Genomic DNA, 22,500 nt, shown 5'->3' on the forward strand with positions numbered 1-22,500 from the left:
ACCAGTAAAGCCGGGGAGGAAAAAAAAAGATCATTTCCAGGTGGGGTGGGGCTCATGCCTGTAATCCACCACTAGGAAAATGGAAGCAGAGGGAGCTTGGGGCCAACCTGACTATCCAGTAAGCTCCAGGCCATTGTGGGATAAGGAGTACAAAGTGAGGACCTGTCTCAAAGGACAGGGGTAGGGAACACAAGTGTTTATGAATTGTATCCTCACATATGTGAGGTCAGTAGCTTGATCTGGAAGCTGTCTGGAGGGCTTGAGAGCTCTGTGGTTCGCTTTTCTCATTAGAAAAATCAAACAAATAAACATAATATTAAGTGCTGTTTTCAGAAATAAGATAGACTATGGTGGGGTGGTAAAATGTCCAGTTCTCTCTATGCAGTGAAATTGTTTAGGGAAGAAATAGCAGTGGGTAGGCTACGTGGAAACCACTGCTCTAGAAAATGAGTTTATTTCCTCCTTCCTCCCCAAAACATTACTTAGGTGTACATGTGCTGCTAAGTCAGTTTTCCTTAGGACTGGTGGAGAGTTAGGCATTTTGTTCATGAACTCTTTTTAAAAGGCAGATTTATTTTTTTTATAATTTATTTATTTTTATGTTCATTTTATGTTCTGCCTGCATGTGTGTCTGTGTGAGGGTATCAGAAGCCCTGGGACTGGAGTTACAGACAGGTATGAACTGCCATGTGGGTGCTGGGAATTGAACCCAGGTCCTCTAGAAGAGCAGTCAGAGATCTTAATCGATAAGCCACTTATTTTTAATTATGTGTATTTGCACATGAGTGCCAGTGTCCACAGAGACCAGAGGTGTGCGATCTCCCAGACTGGGCATTACAGGCAATTCAGCCTCCTATAACTCTCCCTCTGGGTGATGTCTCTGGCCTGTGAGCACCCATGTGCACACACCTATACATACACGTCAATGGCATGAAAACAATCAAGTAAGTCTTAATGATGTGTAGGACTTATTAAGTCCGTATCCTGACAACTAAAGTTGGTTAGAACATATTAATAATAAACTCAGTCACCAATGGTATCGATGTCACACTGAAGAAACCAAAGCACTTCCCTTGGTGTGCTTTGATCGCCCTCAAACCCAGATTTGAATTCTCCACTTTCCTCTCCCTCTATCTTCAAGCATCCCTCTATGTCTGTTGTATGAGTCTGAATCTGTGCCTGCCTGAAGGCTGTCTTGTGACTCTGTCCCTGTGTGTCTGTGTTTTGTTGTTATCTGTGCGTGAGTGTCCCAAACAAAGGCCCTCACTCTGCATTTACTGAAGAGCAGAGAAAGCATCACATGGGGAAGGGATAAGAGTCACTTTACAGAAGTCTTTAACAGAGTTTACAAGGGATTAAGTTACTGACTCCACTGAACCCCAACTGACTGAAATAACAAACAGTATTACAAACATCTTTGTTCATCAAGCAATAGACATATTTTTATGTTCAATATTTATGGTAGATATTTATAAGACTGATTTTTTTGTTTTGTTTTTGCCTATTAGCTGTTTCCAGCAAATGATTATCAGAACACTCATATATTAATTTGGTTCAGGGGCACAATAGGGTACATAAATTAAAATATACCTATGCATTTGCTTAGAGTGTAAAAGTTGATGACATGGGAAATCCAAGGCAAGGGAGGTTGGTTCTTACATTGTTCTCTTAAAGGCAGGTTAAACAGGCCAAGTACACAGTAGGAGAACAGTCTTAAGTGACTTCAAAGTGTGTTATTAACTCTGGCTGTGAGGTCCAGCAAAAGTTCCAGTCTCTTACTTAGAATGAAAGAGATAGTTTCAGAATTTGTATGTGCCACAACAGAGAGAAGCAAGAAGTTACAAAAGGATACATTAAGACGAGTAAACACCACATCTTATTCTACTGTTTAAGAACAATAGCAAAACCCTCCAACTAATTAAAAGAATTTAATAGATAAAGATACATGGGATTGCTAAGTAAAAGAAAGGAATGTCTTAGAGTTGAGTGTATTTGAACTAAATTATTTAGATAAGGATTTCCCATCTAAAACTTTCTGGATTCCAGTAATGTTTGTTTTCTATATTTAGACTTATGTTTTCAGTATATGAGAGTATGATATCATACATCAAAAGGTTTTACACTGGGGCTAGGGATATTCTTAGTATGTAGGCATTTGTATTGGCCTGTCCTTGGGATTCTGACAGGATATGCCCTCAGCTGCAGCCACTAAGAGCACCACCTGTGCACATTCACTTTTAAAAGGGTCATGCCCACCACATCCCATCCTATCCCTCCCTCCCTCCCTCTTTCTCTCTCCCCCCCTCTTTCTTCTGTCTCCCCCTCTTTCCTCTACCCTCTCTCCTGCTGTTCCTGTCTCTGGTCTCCCCCATTCTCTTTCCTCTTTTAATATTCCCTCTGCTTGAACCCTGTCACACGGCGTCTTTCTCTCCAGCGTCACTTTTCTTAAATTACAACAGATAGCTCTGTGGTGTGAAGTGTGTGCTCCCCAGAAACACAGTCCTGGGTGTGATGCCCAGCACCACCAACAGAAAACAAAAGGTTCATGTCTGCAAATATTCCCAAGGAGCTCATGGTTGATGGGGAGGGAATCATTTTCTTCTGGGTATAGCATCTGGTAAGGTGTCTACACTCCTGTAAACAACTCTAGGTTGTTAAAAATAAAACTATGAAGCTAAAAGGGAGATTAGTTTAGGAGAGGAATACAATTATGGAGAGTGGGTCAAAAGAATGACCAAATATATTATGTACATGTATGAAAATGTCATAATGAGGCTCATTATTATGTATAGTTAATGTATGCTAATAAAACATAACAATATGAAAACAAAAGTCTGTGACTGTTTACATTTCATTATAAAAGTTTACCACCTAAAATATAAGGCAGGAAGTATATCATAGAAATAGGTTAATTTGTTCTTTCACAAAAATATTGTGTTTGTTCTCTGAGGGAAAAATCTATATGATAGCTATATTTTGTGGACTGTATGCTTCAACATACAAAGAACAAAATAAAAGATTTTTTTTCCTTTTCTATTCTGTCCTGCTTCATTCCCACTGTGTGCACTGTTTGTATTTGATCCTAGACTTTTAAGAGCCAGGCACTGGGATGTACTGTGGATATAAATTAAGCCAAGCAATGAGTCCCTGCCTTCAAAGAGCATAGGCAGGTTGGGAATGTAGTTGAAACGTAGAGTGCTTGCCAGAATTCATGAGGTTCTGGTTCCTTCCCTACCAGACAAACAGACACACACATGCACTCATGCACACACGCGCACACACTGAGGGAAGTACAAAGAACAAAAGCTTCGTGCTTTCTGAAGACTACTAGTGTCTAGTTGGGAATATTAACATGAGTGCTAACTTGACCTGACGAAAGAATGCTAAGGCAGCTGACAAAACATCATTTCTGGGTATGCTGGTGAGGGTGTTTCCAAAAGAGATTGACAATTCAATCAGTGGGCTGAAGAGGGGGGGTCCACCTTTCCCCACCATCCAATCGGCTGAAGGTAGACTGAATTGAGAAATACATACACTTAGGAAAATTCTCCAATAGTCTCCGAGTTTCCTTCCCTTGTTTGTGACTAATTCTTGTCAAAATAAAATCACAAGTCTATATACCACGATTATAAAGTATTGTTTTACATATGTCAGATAGGGCCCTGAGAGCACTGAACTCCAAATACATTTCTTTCTATGAACTTATGAAGCCCCGTGCTAAGGTTTCATTCATGTAGTAGGCACAGTAGAAGTGACATGAAAATGCATTGCTTTGTGGTTATTTGAGAGAGGGAGGGAGGGAGGGAGGGAGGGAGGGAGGGAGGGAGGGAGAGAGAGAGAGAGAGAGAGAGAGAGAGAGAGAGAGAGAGAGAGAGAGAGAGAGAGAGAGAGAGAGTGTGTGTGTTTCAGGTGGCAAGCACCAAAGAGAAGGATGATTAACAGACATGCAAAATGACAGGCTGGCACCAAGTGTGGTGTGCATGCCTGTAATCTCTACCAGAGAAACAGGAGCATCAGGAGTTCAAGGTCACTCTCAGCTACATAGTGAATTCAAGGCCAGTCTACACTCCACGAGATACTCTCTCGAAAGAAATTTGTACTTTCTCTTTTTGGAAGTATTTCTACTCTCTATGACTTTTTTTTAAAGATTATTTGTTCTTATCTTCTGTGTATGAATGGTCTGACCTCGTGTATATCTCTGTGCACCGTGCATGCCTGGTGCCCACATCAATCAGAGGAGGGCATCAGATCCTTTGGAACTGGACCTGCAAATGATTGTGAGCCACCATGTGAGTGCTGGGAACTAAAGTGCTCCTCACCACTGAGCCTTCTCCCAGCCCTCATATTTCATAAACATAAGAATTAACAGTGATTCTAAGGCTCATAATACTTCACATTCTAGCTTGCTTCAGGACTACTAAGGTAATAGCACAACTAAGCTTCATAGAGATTCAAACCAAAGCTACACAGGGAAATAAAGAGAAGGTTAAAAAAAAAATGCCAGGAGAGGGTAATATCCCACTGACCAAGGAGGATGCCCACCTAGGTAGGCGAGAGGGAAGCCAGATGTCTGTTCCTGCACTGGGTCACCATTCACCCCGTCCAGTGACATGCTGAGTGCCTAGCTCTTGAGACACAACCATGAAGAAAGAAAATGGAAAAGGATCCCCACCCTCATGTGGTTGACCCCAAACTGAGGGAGCAGCAGGAATCTGTGTGAGACAGGCAGAGATGGGAGGGGGAAATGGGACTGAGATTTCAGACAGACATGACTGAGGAGAAAAATGTCAATTGAGCACAACCACAGGGATGCTTGCCAGGCAGAAAGTGAAGAAAAGGTAACTCAGTGAAGTTCTGGGGCTTCAAAGGGCTCAGGACTTGGAGAACTCGGGAATAACTGCTAGATTGCAGCTAAAACCAAGAGGGCCAGAGATGCAGTTCGGTGCTGGCCTACCATGCACAGAACCGGGGATTCAACTTCCAAATCCACATAAACACGGTGATGCATACTTCAAGTAGGCCCTTTAGAAGAGGAAGGAGGATCATTGGCGTCTGCATTTGGAGTTCAAAGTCGGCCTGGGATAGATGAGATCTTGTCTCAGTGGGGGCTGGGCCGAGGGCTGATTCAACAAGTGTTTTGAAGGAGTGTCTGAAAGAGGTTTGGATTCTCCGTCCATTCCCTTCACCCACCTACTTAGGAGGTAGAGATGTTTTCACAGTGGACACAGGGCACCTGCCTTGCTTAGTGAAGGACAAAATGGAGAGGTACCAGCTGTGGGGATATAACTGCAGATGAGGTCTCACCCCAAAGACAGTGGAGTTAAGTACAACAAAACCCCCACCATGCTAGCTGTGGAGGTTTGAATAAGAATGGCCCCTGCAGGCTCATATATCTGAAGGCTTAGTCATTACGAGCTACACCTTTTGAGACAGATTAGGAGGTGTGGCCTTTTGGAGTAGATGTGGCCTTGTTTCAGGAAACGTGTCACTGGGAGTGGGCTTGAGGGTTCAAAAGCCTATGCCAGGCCAAATCAGAGTCTCTCCCTCTCCCTCTCCCTCTCTCTCTCTCTCTCTCTCTCTCTCTCTCTCTCTCTCTCTCTCTCTCTCTCTCTCTCTCTCTCTCTCTCTCTGTGTGTGTCTGTCTCTCTCTCTCTCTCTCTCTCTCTCTCTCTCTCTCTCTCTCTCTCTCTCTCTCTCTGTGTGTGTCTGTCTCTCTCTCTCTCTCTCTCTCTCTGTCTCTCTCTCTCTCTGTGTGTGTGTCTGTCTCTCTCTCTCTCTCTGTCTCTGTCTCTCTCTGCGATTGGTGTGTAGCACTGTTTCTTCAGCACTATGCCTGCCACCATGCTCCTCAGCATGATCTCCATGATGATAATGGACCAGGTCTCTGAAACTGTGAGCCAGGTCCCAATTAAAACTTTCCTTTATAAGATTTGCCATGGTCTTCATGTGTCTCTTCATAGTAAAGACATTAACTCAGACACTATCCAAAACCAAAACTGTCCCATTCAGAATTCTGCATGTCTTCTCATGAGACGCTGAACAGGGAAAGAGCTGACATTGTCCATCCCAGAGATTACATGAGAAGATCACGGTCTGTGCATACTGCCCTTTCAGTAAGTGGTTTCAAGCCTCATTCTTTTTGTTTGCTTGCTTGTTTTGTTTTTCCAAACAGGGTTTCTCTGTGTAACAGACCTGACTGTCCTGGAACTCGCTCTGTAGACCAGACTGGCCTCAAACTCTCAGAGATCCATCTGCCTCTGCCTCTAGGGTGCTGGGATTAAAGGCCTGTGTCACCGCCACCCAGCCTCAAGCCTCATTCTTAAAAAGAACATGCTAAAATAAACACACCAGAGCTGAAAGAGCACTGATTGCTATTGCAGAGGACCCAGGTGCAGTTCCCAGTGCTTACACAGTGGCTTACAACCATGCATAACTCCCGTTCAAGGACCTGACGCCCACCTCGGGCCGCCACAGACTCCAGGTCGACAGTACACACACACACATGCAGGCAAACTACTCATATACATAAGCATTGAACAAAGTCTTCTTTAATAAATTACTCAGAAAAACATGCCAGGTAAAAAAACAACAACACAAAGATGCAGTGAAGTAAACTGATCATAAAATGCACACATATTTAAATTGGAGAGCTAAAACAAGACACCCAAGGTCTGAATCAGCCGGTGATGGGTTTTTCTTCCATCTTCTTTCTAGCTGCCCACAATGGACACAGCTAATAGTTAAGCCTGGGAAGGCCTAGTTCATTATCCAAGATCCATCCATCTTAGCAAAAATTATTGGATTGCCGAGCACGCAGGCTACGATTTCAATCAATGCCTGGCCTTCCAGAATCTTCCTAACGTGAAAATGAAATTTGAGGGAGGGAAAATCCAGCTCATCTCCTCGATGGCCTCCATAGCCTTCTTTTGTCTTCGTTCCTAACACGGGAATGAAAAGACGGATTCTATCGTTTCACTGCAGGTTAGGTTCTGGCGGCCTCTCGGCAGGCTGCTATTCTGACTGACCGAGAGTTAGGTCAGCAATGCCCACTTGAAAAGCCCTGGGTAATGCTTTGCTTGAACTGAGGCCTGGGAGGCTTTTCTTTAAGAACCCAGGGAGCCATGTGGGCGGTTGCTTATTACCTCAAAGGGGAGAGAATAAACGAGATAGATGAAGTTGCAAGCAAAACGCCCGAAGCCATTGTCTACACACCGTCACGGGATTAGTCTAGGTGTCTTCATTATCTTGATGCTATGGATTTGCAATCTATCTAGACCTGGAAAGAAATAAAAGCCAAGCTGCCTGACCTAGATAAGGAGGAATTGCTTCAGTAGTGGGAGTGTCACGGGTAAAAATCTATAAGCTATGATGAAGGTTAGGAGGCAATCTTGGTATGTCAGGGAGACAGAGAGAAGAGAGAACAAGACACAGACACCAAATCCTCGGTGTTGGGGATAATAGGCAGGAATGAATGCCTCTTCTCTCAAAGTGCGATGAGGGGACAGCAAAATCCATGTTGCAATGGCATTCTAAAAAAGATTTTATTATTTTTAGATAATGTATTTATTTTTATTTTATGAGCATTGATCAGTGTTGCCTGCATGTATGTCTATACGAAGGTGTCAGATCCCTGGAAACAGAGTTATAGACAGTTGTGAGCTGCCATGTGGGTGCTGGGAACTGAACCCTGGTCCTCTGGAATAACAGTCAATGTTCTTAACCACTGAGCCATCTATCTCTCTTATGTGTAAGTTTTGTTTTTTTTTTTTTTTTTTTTGGTTTTTCGAGACAGGGTTTCTCTGTGGCTTTGGAGGCTGTCCTGGAACTCGCTCTATAGACCAGGCTGACCTCGAACTCACAGATATCCGCCTGCCTCTGCCTCCCGAGTGCTGGGATTAAAGGCGTGTGCCTCCAACGCCCGGCCGTAAGAGTGTTTTGCCTGCGTGTATGTCTTGTGCACCCCACGTGTGTACCTAGTGCTGACAGAGGCCAGAAGACGGTGTCAGATTCTCTGGAACTGGAGCTACAGATGGTTTTGAGCCATCATCCAGATACAGAGAACCAAACCCAGGCCCTCTGCAAGAGCAGCCGGTACCCTTAACTGTTGAGCCATCATTCCAGCCTCTCATGAAGGAATGTACTCTGTGAAGCCTAGTTTTGTGATCTCATTTTAGGACTACACAGCAGACACTTCTGAAATAACCCATTAAGTGAATGAGAAAAACAGCATTGGGCTATTCTGAAGGAAGGAAAAGAAGCTCTACCTTGAGCAGTGGCATTACAGTACCTACTAGGGTTAAATTCATGTTAACATGCAAACCTTTGTGAACCTAAACCACAGGCCATCCTGCAGAGCAGACACCTGGTTCCTGGCAACACGTAACCCACATCAAAGAAGACAAATAACCAACCGTGATACAACCTAAGTCTTATTTGTGTATACACCCATGCATATTCATCTACATGTGTGCATATGTGCATAAATACATGTGGACACTTAGTGTAGAGCCTCTCTGTATTGGAGGGAGCAAAAGGGAGATCAGAAAGACTAGCAGACAATTTTTAAAATGAGTTGGAAGCACTTTAAATGGAAAGAAAAACAAAAGGCTATGGAGAAAGCATCCAAGGGAGAGTTGGGAGACTCACGTCAACCACAGGTCTGTGAAACCTCACGATGACTCAACAAGAACCTGAACCTGTTAATCCTTAGCAACAGCCCCAGAGCAGGATGTGTTGATATTTGTGCGGTTGACTAGGAAGAGCCAGGTGAGCTCAGGAAAATGATGGCGGGATGAGCCACTTTGAGAGGCTACATACTCTTCCACACTGAATCTGACCTCTGGAATGACAGTGGTTTTACCAATAAAAGGGAGCAAAGGGGATAATTTAGAGACTTGGTCACATTAGGTGATCTTCTCATACATCCTTTCACTCTTGAAACCTTAGGAATTTCGAAGTTCTTTCAAGAGTATGGAATTTTTAGCTGGGCAGTAGTGGTGCATGCCTTTAATCCCAGCACTTGGGAGGCAGAGGCAGGCGGATCTCTGTGAGTTCGAGGCCAGCCTGGACTACAGAGCTACACAGTGAGCTATTGTGAGCTACTGAAGACGGCTCCTGTAGCTACCCATCACATGACTAAAAGAGCACTGAAAAGAGAAATTCACACCTTGTAGATGAAGCATGTTTATGTTGTTAAGGTTTTATAATCCTTATGTCTTAAAACAAAACTCTAAGGCAGACCTCGTGGCGCACACCTTTAACTTGGGGGCAAAAGCAGGTGGATCTCACGATTTGAGGATAGCCTGGTATATACAATGAGTTCTAGGACAGCCAGGGCTACATGGTGAGGCTCCAACTCGGGGGAAAAAAAAAAACATTTTATATGATGCAATGCTATAAAATATGTGTGTGTGCTTCTGTAAGAAAAGCATTAATTTGATATGTACAATGCAATTCAGGAATGGCTAAAGTTGAATGGAGTGACGTGCACAGCTTTGGAATACACATCAGGCTGATTTTGGAACCCTGGAACACATCGCCTCGCTGATACTTTTGCCGAGCAGCTTCCTCTACTTAATGATTAGGAAGGCACTCACCTCAGCCATCAGTTTTACATGTAAGGAAGTTCAGAGCATGTGTGCTGAGGCTGCCTTCAACTTTCCTCTCTTGTGCTCTGACCTGAAGCCAATATTACACCTCACTCCACCACTTACAGGCTTTTGGTCTCAGATGAGCAACAATTCCCTCAAGTTCCAACTGGCAGGGACTACCTACCCCTGATCATGTTGGGTAGGAGTAAATGAGTTGCAGCAGTTACAGGCTCCATCCCCATCACCATTGGTCCCTGGCCCCCACAGTATCCTGCAGCATGTTACAGATTCACTCCCTTCAAACCCAAAGGGCAACATATGAGCGCCATCCGCATTTCCAGTGCTACCTGAAGCTAAGCCTGTTCCCCTTCAAGACCAGGCTGACCACGCTGTCTTACACACATCCACTAGCCTTGTTTCATTTGATTCAGACTGTCTGTGAATTTGGTAATATTTCTATTTAGCTCTTAACTTCTTTGGCTATCAGTGTTCTTCCAGCTTCAAGGAAGAAGATGCCCACTTTTACAATAAATCACCATCTCTCGGGAGATCTCCAAAAGAATTCCCAACCCACCAATCAAGCATGGGCGGATCACCAGTAAGTCTAGTTTAATACACGTGAACAAAAAATGATCTTATTCACCTAACTGCTTCACCAGACTCCTGTGTACTTTACCCAAGTAAGTGCACTGCCGTCTTCTATAAGATCCCAAACAGCTGCCACTCTTAACTGCAACTCCAGGACTGCTCCCATTTAATACATGTCAAATGCTACCAAGTCATCTTCTACGGCTTTCTCTTCTGCTTTTAAGGGCCTGGCTCAGTCCGGGCAGAACTATATACAATTCTCTCCTTGTATATGTAGCCACCATGCTGTTTATCACGATCCTGAACTGTAACTGCACAATCAAACCTAAACATTTATCTTTGACAGTCCTCCTCATCAATCTCCAAGTGTCTCTCATGTGTTATTAGTGTAAAAATATGTAGGTCCACTATTGTGGCACATGTCTCCAACCTGGCACTTGGGAAGGGTAATTGGATCAGGAGTTCAGGGTCATCTCTAGCTACATAGCAAGTTCAAGGCCAACCTGAACCACCTAAGAACTTGACTCAAAAGTAACAATTAAAAAAATAAGATCTTCACTAGTTTAAGCTTGCTATAGTCTTTACGACAACCTGTACAACAGTCCAGCTTTTCTTTTATATCCTGGTGGGTTTGGGGGGTGGGGGGGTTGGCGTCACACAATTTCCACCTGTGCAGTCCTTTCTCTTCCTTAGTGATCTCTAAGAATGTGTCAAAGTGGATTCTGAAGCCACCGCTGCTGCCTGGACCAGCATTTTACAGTAATCCTAGCCCACAATATGTGTTCAATTATATAACTCCCTTTGGAAAGTTCGTAGTATACCAGCTAATGCAAAAGTTAAGGGGGGGAAGAAAAAATGAGATTTATAGATGGCTCTACTCACCAAGGGTTCAGCCATTACAACTTCAATTTTCTTTTCAGCTTGAACAGCAAATTCTGCAAAGAGGCTCTTGATGACATATTCACCGGGCTTGACATCGGGGTCAATCGTAATGTTTGACATGATGATACTCTTTCTTCCCGAAGTGGAATGGAAGTTGGAGGCAGCACAGAACTTATTCACTTTGCTGACTGGCGCGGAAGCTAAGAGTCAGAGAAACGAAAGAGCCCTGTGTTAATGCTCAGCTTCACGGAACCCCCTCCACCCCCCTCACGGAATAAGCATCTTGCCAACCCCGATCTCCCAGTCTCAGTTACTCCCTCCGGGGTTCTTTTCTGGTGCTTGCCATTCTAACGCCTGCCTAACCATGCATTATGTTTACTAGGCACTGGCTAGCTTCCCACTTTACGTTACTTCCAAAATGGTTCTCATTTGATCCCTTTGGGCGGTTCCCTTGTACCTAGAATAGTGCCTGGCACACTGCAGGCGCCCGACAAAGATTTACTAGATAGCTGGATTCTGGTCGGATGGACCAGGGCAGTGGTTCTCAACCTGTGGGTCGCGACCCCTCTGGCAAGCCTCTGCCTCCGAAAATATTACAGTAATGAATGTACGGCTGGGGTTCACCACAACACAAGGAACTGCATTAAAGGGCTGAAGCATTAGCAATGTTGAGAACCACTGGGCTAGCATGAGGAAGAAAATAAAAGAGAAATGAATACATGAAACAGGAGTGGGAGAAGGAGCCAAAAGAAGCTACCTTGGGAAGCATGCACAGCAAGACGTCACTGAAGGAGCCACGCCTGGCTGCAGGCCTAAATGATGAAAAGGGGGCACAGCAAAGCAGTGGGGACGGAGCATACAAGACCGAGCACGCATGGACAAAAAGACCAAGGGCAGGCCGTGCGTGAGCGTGTGTGTGTGTGTGTGCGTGCGTGCGTGCGTGCGTGCGTGCGTGTGTGTGTGTGTGTGTGTGTGTGTGTGTGTGTGTGTGTGTACGCGCGAACGAGAGCAAAGCAGTGGGGACGGAGCACACAAGACCGAGCACGCATGGACAAAAAGACCAAGGGCAGGCCGTGCGTGTGCGCGCATGCATGCGTGAGCGTGTGAGCATGTATGTGAGAGAGAGAGAGAGGAGGCCAGTACTCGGAACACAGAGGGCCCTTTAGGACACGAAGGGCGTTCAGTGGAAAGTATTAAGTCAGGCAGGGAGGGATGGGATCTGACTTGTCCTGGTAAATCTCTCTGGCTTCTCTGGAGAATGAGTGTGAGGAACCCAAACACAGCACCACAGACGCCAGTACAGAGATGCAAGTGAGAGGACCGGAGCTCGGCACAGAGGATGGGGAAAGAGACGGCCGTGAGCCTCCTCCGATTTTTGTGGTATGGAGGTGAGGCACAGGAATCAACAGTAACTCACAGTATCTTCACTTGACTCACTCAGAGGACACTGAAACCATCTACTTAGATGATGTGGTATCTGCCAAATAGTGAGTCCTAGCAGGCTGGACGGAAGAGTGCAAGCCTCCCTCACTCCTGCCTATACTTCATCCCGCCACGTCCATCCTCCCAGGCAGACTCTAACTTCAGCACGCATGACTTCCCGTGGTCTAGTGCACGCACACAGAAGTCTGTGCTTCTGCTTCAACCTGATCTTCAGCTCCTGCCCTCTCCATATAAGAACTGTCATCTAATTAACGCCATCCCTAAAGTAGGGAGGTAGAATACAGTTACTCAAACAGAAGGCTGAGGTAGTTAGGGTCATGAGTTTGAGATCAGCAGGGGTGGAAAAACTGTTGCTAAGTCAGTCTGGACCACATGGTGGTGGTGATGGTGGGGCATTTAAAAAATTAAAAAGTCTATGAAACGCAGTATGCAAAAATTTATTTGCAAAAAATTGCAACAATAATCTAAAGATGACTACAAACTGCTAATATCGAATCTAGAAACGAGCACCTCTATTAGCGCCAAGTTAAAATACATTTTGTATTCTAGAATTACAACTGTATCATAAAATAATCCAAGACAAAAATTCACAGTCCGTGGAACACAGCACACATTATTTCAAACAATGACCTGCTTGTCTACGATGTGTCACGATCCAACATTGTGTATTATTAAAGAGGGGATCTATTAACAAGTGACACTGTGGGAAAAAAATCACTAATTTTTAAAAATTAGTTTTGGCCCCTTAAGAGCCAAAGACATGTTATCTCAAATGGCTTGCCTTTATTTACTCACTTTGAAAGTAACCATAAGTAAATGCTCTGCTGCAGGTTCTCGGCTATCCTGCATATCAGGTATTTACACTGTGATTCATAACGGTAACAAAATTACATTATGAAGTAGCAATAGCTGGGGGTCACCACAACACAAGGAGCTGCATTAAAGGGTCACAGTACTAGGAAGGTTGAGAACCTCTGCTCTAAGGCATCATGACTGGGAGGTGAAGACAGTTGTCAAGGAGACAAAGCTCCAGTGAAAACTTTATTTCTAACTTGAAAACTCAAAATCTTACCAATACAAAGTGTTTGTGATTAAGTAAGTTAAAACAGTATTTCAATGTATCTTTTACTGTACCTTTAGTAAATGTTTGCTGGGTTTACTACTACAGAACAAGAGGGGTTATCTTCCAACTGAAATTTCAGGCCATTAAGCATCCCAGTAACAGAGGGTTAGAAAAGAACCCAATGTTCATAGTCCAGTTAACTGGAAGCACCTGAAATGATGTGTTCCAAATTAACAAATGAAAAAGTGAACAAAATACAACCTTGGATTTACAACAACAACAAGAGTATATACACAAAACCAGATTGGAAGGCAGGAAAATTCTTGTAGCATATTATATGGAGAATTAACTGCTTCCATAGCCATTCGCAGAGCACAAATGAAATTACTTACAAAAACTACCAATTCCTTCAAATAGAAAACAAGATTATGAACAAGTGTAAAGAATATATAACTAAGAGCCCAAGAAGCACAAAGTAATACCTGGCTTTACTGATTTTTCTAATGATAAGTAAGAACTGGACATTTGTCTTCTATCAAAGGGCTGGGAGGGCCAAGCAGAGCAAGCCATGGGGAGGAACAAGGCAGCAGGCAGTGCTCCTCCAGGGACTCTGCATCAGCTCCTGCCTCCAGACTCCTGCTGTGCTTGGCTTCCTACCTGGACTTCCCCCAGTGAGGGACTGTTTACTGGAAGGGTAAGTGAAATAAACCATTTACCTACCCTCAAAGTCCCTTTTGGTCATGGTGCTTTATATATCACATTAACAGAAAGCCTAACCAAGATACTCAAGACAATTTACTGTTTGAGTTAAATATTTTATAAAGTTAAGTAGGAGGATTTCATGTTCTACTATTTAAAATTCTAATTATATGTATGTCTGTGTTCCTGCACATGAGTGCAGTGTTCACGGAGACCACAAGAGGGTGCTACCTCGCCTGGACCTGGAGTTACAGGTGCTTGTGAGCCAGTCAATGTGGGTGCTGGGAACTGAACTCATCCCCTGGAACAGTATAAAATGTTAACCACGGAGTCATCTCTCCAGCCCAAATAGTAGTATTTCTCTACAAGCCCATGAAAGAATAAAGGCATAAATGGCAGAGCGTAAGTCTCAAGAACATGGCCCAGGCACTGAATTACAAACAGAAAATCCAATGTCACATTAAACACTCTGAGAACATAAACCTACTGACCATGAAGAGCTATGTTAGGATAGAGCAAGGCTTAAATATTTTATATTTTAGCATTTCTATTCTTTAGTTCACTCCAATAAAACAGCTGTCACATTAATATAACACCTGTCCCCTGATAAATTCAAATTCAGTCAAAGGAAAAGGACAAGTAGGCAGAGACATAACCCTTGAACCAGTGTGTCTCTGTGGTCATTATGACAATGGACTTCGGGGTTGTTTGCATGGCTCAATAGGCAAAGCGCTTGTTGCTCAAGCATGAGGACTAGGCTTCAATCCCTAGGAACCATGTAAAAGCCAGGTATGGTAGTATGCATCTGTGATGCCGTGCTGGGGTGGAAACAAGTAGGTCCCTGCAGCTCACTGGCCGACTAGCCTTGCCCAGGTCCAGTGTGAGACTTTCTCAAAATTAGGGTGGGATGCAATTTAGGAAGATTTTTAACATTGACCTCTGGCCTTTAAACACATATTTATGCATTCATGCATGCACGCGCACACACACACAGACACACACACACAGGCACACACTACTCTGTAAGTGCAGGCTTATGCACCTCAGACACAAACTGTACACATATTTATATAGAGGTTTATGTAATATGGAAATGTAATGGCACCATAGAGTTGCTTACTACTATAATCATTATTGTTTATACCACCTAACAATAAGTTTTGATAACACCTAAGCAAGAAAGGGTGTATTAAAATTTTTTTTCTCCTTTGGGGGACCCGCTACCCAGCTCCAAAATGAATCACACACTGAGGCCTATTCTTAGTTAATGAATGTCTGGCCTTAGCTTGGCTTGTTTCTATCCAGCTTTTCTTAATTTAATTATCCCATCTATCTTTTGCCTCTGGGCTTTTCCTGTTTTCTTACTTCTGTAAATCTTCTCCATGGATTACTGTGTGGCTGGGTGGCTGGCCCCTGACATCCCCCTCTCCTCGTTCTCTTCTCTCCTTTCTGCCTTTCTCCTTCTATTTATTCTCCCTGCCTGCCAACCCTGCCTGTCCTTGCTCCTGCCTCGCTATTGGCCGTTCAGCTCTTCATTAGGACCACCAGGTGTTTTAGACAGGCACAGCAACACCGCTTCACAGAGTTAAACAACTGCAGCAGAAACAAAAGTCACACACCTTAAAATAATATTCCCTGACAAAAGGGCATAAAGTAAGTGGCCTTAGAACAAGAATTGAAAACAGCAACAACAAAGACTTTATAACTCAAAAGCAAAATTAGCTTAAAAAGCAAACCCAGGCCAGAAAGTTATTTCATGGACACCAAGGAACTGATTCTAAAGTTTGCACAGGAAGAGAAATAGCTCAGAAACAAGCAGCACAATACGGAAGGAGAATAAAGCCCGGAGGCTGACACTACCTGACTTTAGGACTTACAAAGCTACAGTAATCAAGGCGTTGTGTTATTGGCAAAGGAATAGACAAACAGATCAGTGGGACAGAACAGACAGCCCCAGAAATAGACCTACACAAGTACAGTCAACTGATCTTTGACAAGGGAGCAAAGCAAACGCAAAAATAAGGACTTTTCAACAAACTAGACACCCACGTGCTTAAGGGGAAAAAAGCAAAAGAGTTTAAACAGAACTTTACCTGCCACAGAAACTCACTGAAAAATGGAACGCACAGACCTAAACATAAAATGCAAAAACTCTATTATCTCTGGGAACACAGGAGAGAAATCTAGGTGATCTTGATTTCAGTGGCACCTGTTAGAAAAACACTAAAACCAAGATCTGAGGACAGAAAGGGAAAAACTTGTTTAACAACATTAGCAACACACACAACAAGTCAATGATGAAGATGAAAAGACTAGCTTCAAGGAAGAAAAAAAACATCTAATAAGGGGTTTTGTTTGCAAAATATATAAACAACAACAGTAAGAAGAAGAGCCCAGCGTACACAGGCACTTCATAGAGAACACCCAGATGTCAAGTGGAAAGATGCCCATCCCAATACATGCTCAAGAAACTGCCAACAACAAAATGTCACTGAGCGTCTCCTGGAGTGGCAGTGCTTCCAAGTGGAGCACATCTTGTGAAGGAGGAAGTGAGACAAGCAGGAACAGAACTGTCACTCGTTGCTGGTGGGAATGCAAGACGGGACAAACCACTCGGGAAGAAGCTTGGTACTTTCTTTCAAAACCATACACGCTCTTCCTGTGATAACTATCGCCTCTGATCATGGTTTTCACATGCAGGAACTAAACCGTATGTCCATACCACAACCTGTGCACAGTTCACAGTAATTTGTAACTGCTTTGCTTGAGGTTACCAGAACAGACACCACCAAGATGCTCTTCAGTGGGTGGGTAGAGGCATCTACACAAGGGGCTACTACTTGGCACTTTGATGAAACTAGCCATCAAGCCACCAAAACTTTTTAAGACATTACATTATTTACTTATTGTGTGTGTATGTTGGGGGGGGTTATAGGCCATGGTACTCATATAAGTCAGTCCTCTCCTTTGACCATGTGGGTTCCAGGCACTGAACTCAGGTTGACCTGGTAGGCTTCGCAGCATGTCTCTTTACCCACTGAACCATCTTGCCTTCCAAGATGGAGGAATCTTCAAAGTATATCATGCGATGGGCAAGCCCAACAGCTCAACCACCAGCTGATCAAATCCCTGGCAGAACTACACTCAATGTACCCCTCCTGACTTGAGGAATAAATTGGTTCCAAATCTGTCTGTCTGTCTGTCTGTCTGTCTGTCTCTCTCTCTCTCTCTCTCTCTCTCTCCCTCCCTCCTTCCTTTTTATCTTTTTGGATTTTTGAGACAGGGTTTCTCTGTGTAGCCCTGGCTTTTCTGGAACTCACTCTGTAGACCAAGTTGGCCTCAAACTCAGAGATTCATCTGCCTCTGCCTCCCATTAAAGGTGTGTGACACCACCACTCAGCTAACAAGTTCCAAATTAATATCACTTGTCACATGGGAAAACAAACTCTGGTGCATGAGATCCTGCTCCAGTTTATAAGAACTTGCCATTAGTAATTTCATTTCCCCCAGAACCGCAGAATTGCCACGCATCCTTTATCCTCTAGAGTCCGTGTGTGTGTGTGTGTGTGTGTGTGTGTGTGTGTGTGTGTGTGAGAGAGAGAGAGAGAGAGAGAGAGAGAGAGAGAGAGAGAGAGAGAGAGAGAGAGAGAGAGAGAGAGAGAGAAACAGCTACCTGTACTTTGTTGCAGCTCTTTTCCTTGTTCATTTATTTATTCCAGTTTCCCTGGCTACTAATGCAGACTTTCTCTCCCAAGATTTAACCAGCTCTTCTGGGTGCACTTACTGAAATTCTGTCCTGGCTTAACACCATAAACTAAACCCACACTTTTGTATGTGTTTGGGCTTCTTGTTTGCTTATTGACACTGTTTCAGTGTCAGCTGCACGCTATTAGTTACTATGACTTTGGGGTAGAGAGTTAGCTCCTTGTATCACACGTCTTCCTGCACACAAAGTTCACTGCCACTCACTATACATACCTCTACACATTAACTTAGGGGGACAAGACAACCAACTGGCATCTTCATCATATAAAAAGACCATGTGGTCAGCATGGTGGTGCACAACATTCAGAGACTGAGGTAAGCAGACGGGTCTCTGCAAACGTGAGGCCAGTCCGATCTACACAGTGAGTTCCAGGTTAGCCAGGGCTACATGATGAGAGGCTGCTTTAAAAAGGAAAAACAAAAAAAAACAACGAAAACTAAAGTCAGTGTTCAGATGCTGACATACTCTCCATTAAGAACACATACCTACATCTTACTAATTCTAATCCCTAAATACTCGGCTTCTATTCTGTGTGAAGGAAATAATGTTCCCTGGCTAGTTAGTTCAATGGTTTTCTTCCCATTCAATTGTAATGGATAGCATTTAAAACGTTTGCTTGTTCCCTGAACAGCTGTTTCAAAAATGTTTATTTATCCTCATCTAAACTAAATCCCACTAAAAACTGTTTCTAAACATAGGAGTCCTGTGACATCTCTGAAGTGTGTTCAGTGTTGTTTTACCTGAAGTCTTCCACAGAAGTCTGCTATATTCCGAAGTTCATTACTGACTCTGCTAGAGAACTCCAGTTATGATGGTTTGGACTCCTTATGGAGCCTTCAGATGCTCGGCTCAAAAAATCCTAAACACCCAGAGGTGAGGCAGCATTTACAGAGTATGCTGGGTGTCGGGGGTGGAGCTCGGGAGGCCCCACAGCTAGCTGAGAGCTACTGACACATGATGGCTGCTGGGCCAGGGAGAGTCGGTTTTCTTCAGGGGTGTGGCTCTTGGTAGGATGCCATCGCCAGTGGCTGCCACCACGCCCATGTGCATAAGAACAGCGCTACATAGAGCATTAAAAAAGATGAACGAGGTGGAGGCTGGATGATTGCAAGCCCCCAGCCTGCACTACACAGTCTGGCCTGATCTCAAATAACATAAAGGGCGACCTGGAATGCGTTGGGACGGTTACAGCTTGGCCAGAACAGCGGTGTGTGCCAAGGTCCAGTTAAGCAGGATGTCATTGCTAGCCCCAGGAAAGGCACTCAGAAGCCACTGGGTTTGTACTGGGACCCTGGAAAAGCTTCCTCAGGAGTAGCTACCAAATCAGTGAGGGCAATCCATCTTAGAAATGCAGCCACACAAATCTATTTCAAAGGCTTTCCTGGATAGTGCTTCTTTGAACAGAGCTACAGGGGTACCCTTCCTAAAGGTCCAGTAAAATGTTCCAAGGCTGCTATCACTGTGGCTCAGGCAGGCCCAGGTTCAGCTGGTACTGAGAGCAGAACTTGGCCCCATCTACTTGATGCTGGCTGTTAGGGGAGCCTCCACCGAGGCTCCAAAGGACAGTAAGCAGTAAGTCCCTTGGGCTAACCCACAGCAAGGTGAACTGTCAAGTCTTGATACCCCGAGAACCCACAGGTGTTGGCATGGTGCAAAACCTACCATAGGAAGCTTTAGATAGCCTGAAAAACCTGCCCAGAGACAAGCCATGGGGCCAGAGGAGCAGAACAGCCCAAACCCTTGGATCCCACTCCTCACAGCCGGCCCCAAGTACGCCCTAAGAAGCTTTAGGATTTAACGTTTACTCAGTGTTTCAGTCTCTACTGGGGTGTGTACCTCTTAAGCTACTTTCCTATGTCTGGCTTCTGAAATAGCTCAGTCTGTACCTGCCCAGACATATAACTTACAAGTATGTACTTCTTTTTGATTTTTTGCAGAGGCTCATGGTTGATTTTGCCTTCAGTTGCAGAGGAGACCATGAACTTGGACTTTGGGGCAATGCTGAACAGTAACACACTCTAGGGACTTGTGGGGACAGACTGAACACATTTTACACGGGGTTGGCATCAGAACGCTAGGGTTTAGATGTTAAATGCAGCAGGGGACTGCTTCTAATGGTGACGTGACTGAGGAGGGAGGACACATTGGCTTAACTAGCAGCATACCTGTCCCCCAGGGAGCTGTGGGTCTCTGGCTGGCCACTTCCTTTTCCTTTCTTGGTTTCTGCTTCACCATGTGGCTCTAACAGAGGCTAGAAACAGTAGACTCATCATCCAACTGTGGTCCAGGAACCATAACAAACCCTTTCTCTTTGCAAGCAATTGTCTCAGGCTTTTGTTATGATGAAAAGCTGACTAGCATAGGTTTTGAGGCACAAAGCCCATCTCTATTAAAAGTAGGAACAAAATAAAGAGGCTGATTTTTGCTTTATTATTCATCACCATTCTGGAGGCTATAGGTAAAAATAAGTAAATGCAACAATATAAGAAAATTAGCTAGACAGTGGTCTCACACTCCTTTAATCCCAGTACTAGGGAAGCAGAGGCAGATGGATCTCTATGAGTTCGAGGCCAGCTTGGTCTACAGAGCAAGTTACAGGACAGTCAAGGTCACACAGAGAAACCCTATCTTGAAAAATCAAAAGCAAAAAGAAAATTGAATCATTCTTATAAATACTAAGAAATACATGAGACTTCCATAATATAATTATTAAGAAATAAGGATGGATTAAAAAATATTCACAAGTAGAAAATAAGAGGAAAAAGAGTTAGAAGAGCATGGAGAATTTTATCTTTTAGCTCTGCACAGCCATGTCTGGAGTTTGTCCCGGGCACGTGCTGCTCTGGCCTTTGTCAGAGAGACTTCCTTAGGAAGCTGAGTGTCGTGATGTCAGACATAACCAGTCAAAGTGCTGAGAATAAGTGACCAAGAGTCTCAGCCATAAACACAAGTGGCACTCACTCTACCAAGGCTCAGGGAGCATCCCAAAAGAGGCAGAAAGGATGTAAGAGCAGGAGGATGGGGAGGAGTGCATGTAGTGCTGTCTTCCGGTCCTGAGGGGACCACTGCACTCAGTGAATTCACAGCAGCTATGGCTACCTGGGGAGGGGGGCAGGGATGGCGGTGTCAGTCTTCCTTGGAGACATAGCTACTGGCAGGTTGTGTGTACCCCAGTGGGTGAGGTCACACCTCTGCACATACTGGCAGCACTGACTGGACTCACAGGTTATCTTTTTCAAAAATGAAGAAGACATGAAGTTGGGAGGCGGACATGTTGGAGGGGAAGCTCAGGTGTAATTGAGAGGACCAATATGATCAAAATACATTGTATATACATGAACGGAATCTCAGCAAGTAAAAAATATCACATGCTTCTTTCATAAGCTTGCAACTCATAAGACTTGCAACACTTACACATAGACACTACAAGGATTTCTTAAAGGACATAAAAGAACAGAACACAAGGAAAACGTATTGGAGATAAGACGGCTTAATGGAAGTACCAACTCACACAGAATCAACATATTAGCATAATTTCAATTAACTTTTCTACATGATTTCCTGTCTAGGTGATACTGGAGGAAACTCTATTAGTGAATAACTAGAGGAATACACTTCCAAGACATGCCATGGAAGTTATATTTTTAAAAGTACAAAGAACAGTCAGGTATGGTGACACTATTTGGGAAACAAAGGCTCTGAGTTTGAGGCCAGCCTGGTCTACACAGTGAGTTTCAGGATATTTAGGGCTAAACAGAAAGACGAAGAAGAGGATGAAGACGAAGAAGAAAGAAAAACAGAATATTTTCCAAATCTGGGGACATTAGTTATAATAAAAATAAAGCAATAGTCAAAATAGACTATCAAAATACTACATATCCTATATTCAAAAACTGAAGTACAGATGACTATGAAGTTTAAAATTCATTTTTCAAAGATTTTGGGAAATTAGAGTTTCCACGTGTGATCCAGGCAAGACAGGACTATTATAGAAAAAATCAGAATTATTTATTGTTTAAAAACTGTAGCTGGGCATTGGTGGCGCATGCCTTTAATCCCAGCACTCGGGAGGCAGAGGCAGGTGGATCTCTGTGACTTAGAGGTCAGCCTAGTCTACAGACCGAGTTCCATGCCAGACTCCAAAGCTACAGAGAAACCCTGTCTCGAAAAACAAACAAACAAACAAAAAAACTGCATCTGGACCAGCAAAATGCTTCAGCAGGTAAAGGCACTTTCCATCTAGCCAGATCCCAACACACACTAAGGAATAAAAGATGTAATAAAAACTATTTAAAATTTTTATCTAACCACCCAAACCATTTAAAATACTTAAGGAAAATAATACCACAAACAAGACAGGGAGAATTTGGAAAAGTACTTATACATGACAGAAAATGTAAAGCGTTTAATGGTGAAACTAATGAGAAAAAGACATCACTGAAGAGAGAAGCTAGCAGCAGATGGATAAA

General features: G+C 43.8%; 1 protein-coding gene across 6 annotated transcripts in view; it reads right to left on the reverse strand.

Moving 5' to 3' along the window:
- The window catches only part of Fryl (FRY like transcription coactivator), a 235,955-nt gene that overhangs the window by 106,417 nt on the left and 107,038 nt on the right, over window positions 1-22,500 (reverse strand). For all 6 annotated transcript variants that reach the window (XM_040747185.1, XM_040747186.1, XM_040747184.1 and 3 more), the window contains one exon: window positions 11,061-11,260. In XM_040747185.1, the coding sequence (XP_040603119.1) occupies window positions 11,061-11,180 (120 nt within the window). In that variant the 5' untranslated portion in view covers window positions 11,181-11,260. The remainder of the gene's footprint in view (window positions 1-11,060; window positions 11,261-22,500) is intronic.

Source organism: Mesocricetus auratus, unplaced genomic scaffold, assembly GCF_017639785.1.
Source record: "Mesocricetus auratus isolate SY011 unplaced genomic scaffold, BCM_Maur_2.0 Super-Scaffold_100006, whole genome shotgun sequence".
In the NCBI taxonomy this organism is placed as follows: domain Eukaryota; kingdom Metazoa; phylum Chordata; class Mammalia; order Rodentia; family Cricetidae; genus Mesocricetus; species Mesocricetus auratus.